At 42.7% G+C, this 6,000-nt stretch overlaps 1 protein-coding gene across 1 annotated transcript in view; it reads right to left on the bottom strand.

Annotated features, from left to right (window-relative positions):
* Positions 1–590: 590 nt before the first annotated feature.
* The window catches only part of LOC124788385 (calcitonin gene-related peptide type 1 receptor), a 299,112-nt gene continuing 293,702 nt past the window's right edge, over positions 591–6,000 (bottom strand). Inside the window, exon 9 of the mRNA XM_047255651.1 lies at positions 591–707. Coding sequence (XP_047111607.1) covers positions 591–707 — 117 coding nt within the window. The remainder of the gene's footprint in view (positions 708–6,000) is intronic.

Here is a 6,000-nt window from a genome sequence, read left to right as displayed (position 1 = left end):
AAATGACTGTTTACACGTGACAATTTCATGTCCGATTCAGACCTTCAAAACTTTAAATAAAATTCGAAGGGTGGAAAAATATTAAAAACTCTACTAACGTACGTTCTTATGACATTAAGTTTTATAATTATTTTAAGCTATGTATCATACAAATATTCTGTGTCAAGAATATTCCAATGAAACCACCAGAAAAAAATAATTTAGTGTCCAGCACCAACTTCGCTTTCCCCAGTGTTAGAAGGATATTATTAAGTGCAACGGTAAACTACGTGAAGCTAGAAGCTGTGATGGAAGATTAATGTTTGCAAGCATTAGAGTGAGACCTGAAAGCTGATACACTGAATATTCATACGAAATACGTAAATTTGTTTTAACGATCAGCTGAAATATGGTGCAACTCTCAGAAATGATGTTTTGGTTTGTCTCTCGTTATCTACGACACTACTGCTTGATTACAAGTGTGCAGTTCGTGCAATATCTACTAAACGACCTGCGCGCCAGAGCACTACAGAAGAAGCGTTCTCCTCTGACCAAGGCAAGTACAAGTGTCAGTATCAGGCCATAGCACTAAGACATGCAAATGGAATGTGTTAGTAGTGAAGTGGATCTAACCTAACCTGACGTACCGAAACCGTTGTGGCCGTGCACGAGTTGGCGCGCGGTCGGAACATGAGGTGCTGCCATCTGCGCTTCACCTGCGCCAGCACCTGCGAACGAAAGAGAGCTCGGTTGGTGGCTCCTGCTGTCTCACTACAACAACACACAGCGAACCACACTCTGTCAAACATTAAAGCAACTGAGGAGGACAGTTCAGTGGTCGATGAGAAGGTGCGTTTTGGGAAGCGCAGAGTGAAGCAAACAAAACAGGGCCAGAATATACTTCATGGACATCAAGGTAGGTTACCCAATCACATCACGTACCCGACGAGTGCACGAGGCAAGCCGGTTACCTATCTGAAGGCACATGAAATTATTCTGTACCAGTTTTATTGTTAGAATTATATTAATACCTTCAGCTGCTAACGGGCGTTAATATATATCAAGGGGGACCGGTGAAACTGAGTGCCCCGACCGGCCCACGAACCCGGGATCTAGTGCTTACATGGCAGACGCTCTATCCATCCCAGCCACCGAGGGCACAGAGGAATAGCGCGACTGCTGTGACTATCTTGAGCACGCATCCCGCGAGACCCACATTCTCACCTTATATGTCCACACACTACATTCGTAATGTCCCACCCCTACACATTCATTACTAGTGGAAGACGTTCTTGCCAAGCACTTACGAGTTCGGAGAATATGTGTGCATCCGCACAGAAGAAGAAGGTCATGGTCGGTGCTGGCAGAACTGTATACTTATACGAACAGACACCATATCCATATAAGTATATAGTTCTGGCAGCACCGACCATGGCCTTCTCCTTCTGAGCGAAGAGACAGAAAAGCAGACCAGTGACTCACAGAAAGGAGAGGAGTGGGAGAGGTCATTATGACAGAAAAATGAGTTAAGTGTGTATGAAAAATGTAGCACAGTGCGCAACAGAATTAAAGGAAATTTTTTTCGAAATCCCATAATTGCCTTCCATGGCGACGCATGTATTTGTAATTCGGCTCAAAAATGTGAAAAACGTTCGTCTGTAATGGGTGCAAAAGCATGGCGCCCTGCGACAGCACCCTCTGGTTTTACGACGTTTCTAGCACAAAGGTGTCGATAGATGTGAAATAAGACCACAGCTCGGAAGTTTATGTGACGTGTAAAGTGGGATAATGATGTCACATTGACACCAAATTTCATCACAGTTCTGGAAAATGCTACCGTGGACGTACCACACTATGGGAAGGTCGTCACAGTCCCTCTTACCCACATTTCACACCTTCTCTGCAGTGGAGAACAGAATGTGACGGTCAGCGTTGAAATTGTGTGGTTTTTTTACGAGCGGACAACGGAAACGTTTCACAGCATCGTCGCTCAGAACAGACTCCGGCAAGCCTCGGGAGGTGGCATAAAAGGCGTCAATGAAACTGCATCTTTCTTTGGGACGTAGATTCCCGCATACAAGTACGTCACGGTCGAAATGGACTGTCTGCGGTGCGATGAGGAGTAGGGAGAGGCTCCAGACTATCTTTGCTACTGCTAAGAACTCACTGGCGCTTCAACCTTGTCTAAGGTCATCGTGGTCTAGCAACCCCACTGAATATTTTACACCTTTCAAGTACAGTGCAACCGCAATTTTTGGGCTGTTGTACAGGGACGCCGTTTAAAATCACTCAACAGAATCTGAACGTGATCCGAGGCAGGATAGAGTGCTTATTCTTTTCCAATGCCCCTGTTCCAAGCCCTCCTGTGGCGTGATGGTGGACGACTGCGACATTGACACATGCGTGAATAAAACTCTAATGACCCGTAGATGGGCAGTAGCCTTGACGACACCTACTCTCATTTAGTGACAATTTTTAAAATGTACCTTCATAGAAGAAACCAACGAATTAGACCTAGGTGCCTGCGAGTGGCAATTGCCATCAGGGGTGCGTTATTTGGTTTCCTGTCTGCAGTCTCGTAGTACTACGTCACAGGTTTTATCTGAAAATTCACGTTTTAAATTTTCATAAGAAATGTGGGGATATGCCACTGTAGGTTTTGTTGAACTGGGGATCTTAGAGGGACATATCACCATTTTATTCATGTATGTGCCAATGTCGCACCCCTGCATGATCACCCCAGCAGCACTGGAAAGGAATAAGCATCCCTTTCGCCTTAGAACCACGTTAGATTTCCTCGAATCGTTTTGAACAGTCCCTGATGATTCTACCCTGTACGCCAGAGCAAAAATTTGCGGTCCCACTGCCCTCCAAAAGGGTCAAATCACGTTCAGTCGGGTGGCTAGCCCACTGTGTCCTTAGAGAAGCGCAGAAGCGTCGAGAAGACGTGAGCAGTATCAGAGACTGTCAAGAGCGTACTCCTGTAGCTCTTCACACTGCAAAATGACGTCTTCGCCTGTGATAAATGTGTGAATCAAGGCCCCAGCGAAAGAGACCGTTCTACCGAGGCTTTTTATGCTACCCTCTGAGGCCTTTCCGTGACTATTCTTAGCAGCGGTTTCGTCGGCCACTCGTAAGAAATCCACATTGTAACGCCGGAAATGCATATCCTCCTATTTCCATCTATTGTACTATAATTTTTTTCCTTTATTTGTTACCTGAAGGTAAGACATTTCTGTGTCTTTATATGTTGTAATTGTTTTACTATTTACGCATTTATGTCGATGTATAATTGGTTTGTTTTGTAAATATTATTTGTATTTTTACGATGGGTCTGGCCTAGGGAAAACTATGCTATCGAACGACTACATCGATAGGTCGTTTGGAGAACCAAAGTGTTTACGATCTTTGGTAGTGTTAACTCTGCCGCATAGAGCGCGGGCAGGGGGAGTTTGGCTGGAGTAGTGCGGTTGAGCAGGTGTGTTGTGTGACGCTCCCGCGAGTTGCCGCGCTTTCGGGGTTTGGCATCATGTAATAGCGCTCGACATGCTGTGATAGTTTCTGACTCGGTGTCACAGACGGGAAGCCTTATCTGGCGCACATCAAGAGCCCGTTTCGCCTGGTGACAGTGTCGAGAAGAAGGTGCGCCAACATCCAGCTTCTGCAACAGCGACGGCCGACAATGAGTGAATGTCGCCACCTCCTCGACCGACGGCTTCAAACCTTCAATCAACCAACAAGGAGGACTGGAAGCACGTTAGGTTTTAGAACTGTATGGCAGACCACAGCTTTTCAAAATTGTTCCGTTTTCATGACTAAATTACAGCGACGTAGCATGAACCTTTGTTGCTCATTGTCCCAATTGTATTACCAAGCAGGGTCCCTTCCTTTTCCGAAATGAACCCGAGTGTCGTTGAAAAACAAGTAATATCATTCCATTTCACTGCTTTAATTTCAAAGTTCAGTTAAGGTATTCATAGCTGGCTACAATACTTAGATTACACAAGCACAAATTAAGAGTGAGAGTTTTGTTAGCATATTTTAGCTTACCTGTGACTGCAACTCACCTTGGTACGTACTAAATGTTACTATTGTTAATTGTCCAGAATCATTTAATTCAAGTTCAAAGTTAAATCTTTTATTTCTAAATTGCGTAGATTCAAGTAGCTTTTGAAATGATTGTTGAGGTAGCCCAAGACTAACCTTATTTTATTGAATTTCGTAGTGCTTCAGAAACAAAGTGAATTTCGTAGTGCTTCAGAAACAAAGTTCTCTATTAAATTCAGTCACTAAATTAACTTTCAATTTTCCGGTTTTATTAATTCTTTTGCTAAATTAAGTCAGAGGGTAGCGAAATTTATTACTTCTGACAAACATTCAGTTTTCACACAACACGTGTCAACCTTCAGTTGCCACGTTTTTAGTGCTAAATATATGTGCATTAATCTTTCATTTTCAGTTATTATAGTAGTTGTCCATGGGACCGGCGACCGTAATTTTCCTCAAATCTCAAATATCTAATTAATGCCAATTAATTGTCAACGTAACGACCGCACATTTGCTTCTTTATTAACTTTACCCCTTTTCAAAATTAATTTCCACCAATTTCATTTTCATTTTTCCTTTCATTTAGATGTAACCCTTTCCTCCCTCTTTACCGACAAATTAACTTCGGTGACGATTGCTTTTCCTAAATTTCGATTAGGTGCACGCAGTTTAATTTTTCACTGTCATTAAGGTCGATAAGTGAGGGGAAGGTTACAACATGATTTCAATCCTGGGCGTCGCGGTTCTGAACTCCAAGGCAAAGGCATCAAAAGAAGGGGTCAAAGTAAGGGGTGAAATTTTAGTGAGAGGGGCTATCACGACCTTCCCATCGTGTAACACGTGCGCTATGGCTTTGGGCAGAAGTATGGTGTACTTTGGTGACAAAGTGACACCAATAATGCACCTTACACATCACATGAACTTAGTCGAACCAGAGGGTGACGTCACAGGGCTACACGCTTTTTCACCATTACAGAGGAAGGTCGTAGCCACCTTTGAGACAAATTTTAAACTTATGCGTCGCAATGGGAAACACATACGGCGTTTCCAGAAAATAATCATTTGATTCTGTTGCCAAATGTAGTTGGTAGGTGTGCGAAGAAGTCTGTGACACAGCTGAAAGAGAAGAAAAGATTGACACGACGACTTGATGGAAGCTTGGTAGATGGTATTAAGCTGCTTTTAGACGGGACATAAAAAAACCCAATTTGCCGTCAATAGATCCCAGTAATGTTTACCGGCAATATCTGACGTCACATGATTACCGTCACATGAATTGCACAACTGCTAGTCTCTCTCGCTTGGCAATGTTCCCGTCAGCACACTTCCGGAACACAATGGGACACACTAAGATAGCGTAATAGACGAAAGTGACCTAGAGGAAGTGTGTGTGGCTCATTTATATTTACAATCTCCAAGGACATATTTAGCAAAGATGAAAACATCAGGCTTTGTGGTTGTATGTTTTTTCTAGCAAGAAACTGCTTCAGACACTTTTGGTCGATAACTGGTGCTGATAACATATCTTTTTTGGAATGCTGAAAGGCGATACGGAATATCTCGTTCGAGAGCAAGTTATCCAAGGATTGGTAAGTCGAACATCAGTGTGGTCGTCTGTACAGCAGCTATAGCGACATTGGTGACACTGGAGCCCTCTCTTAACTTTTTTGCTGCTTATGATTTATACAGATGTTTGACGTTCCTCTTTAGAGTATATTTTCCATCGATATGCCCCTTAGTAGCAGGCTTCGGTGCAAGTGCTCAATGGACTTCATTAAAATACTTTTCTGATGCGGTAATTAATTGCATATTTTAATATACTATTGTTATTGCCGTTGCAACAACGTAACTAATGTCATAAATGAGATACTTACGACCCGATTTATGGAAGATCAAAAGTAGACATTTGAAATAACTGTAATTACATAATTATTAAAATAAAATTAAATTTAAATAAACCAAGTTTTTAAATTG

Source organism: Schistocerca piceifrons, chromosome 3, assembly GCF_021461385.2.
Source record: "Schistocerca piceifrons isolate TAMUIC-IGC-003096 chromosome 3, iqSchPice1.1, whole genome shotgun sequence".
NCBI lineage: Eukaryota > Metazoa > Arthropoda > Insecta > Orthoptera > Acrididae > Schistocerca > Schistocerca piceifrons.
Note: the sequence above shows the minus strand (reverse complement) of the source record. Positions and strands in the feature narration are given on the sequence as shown.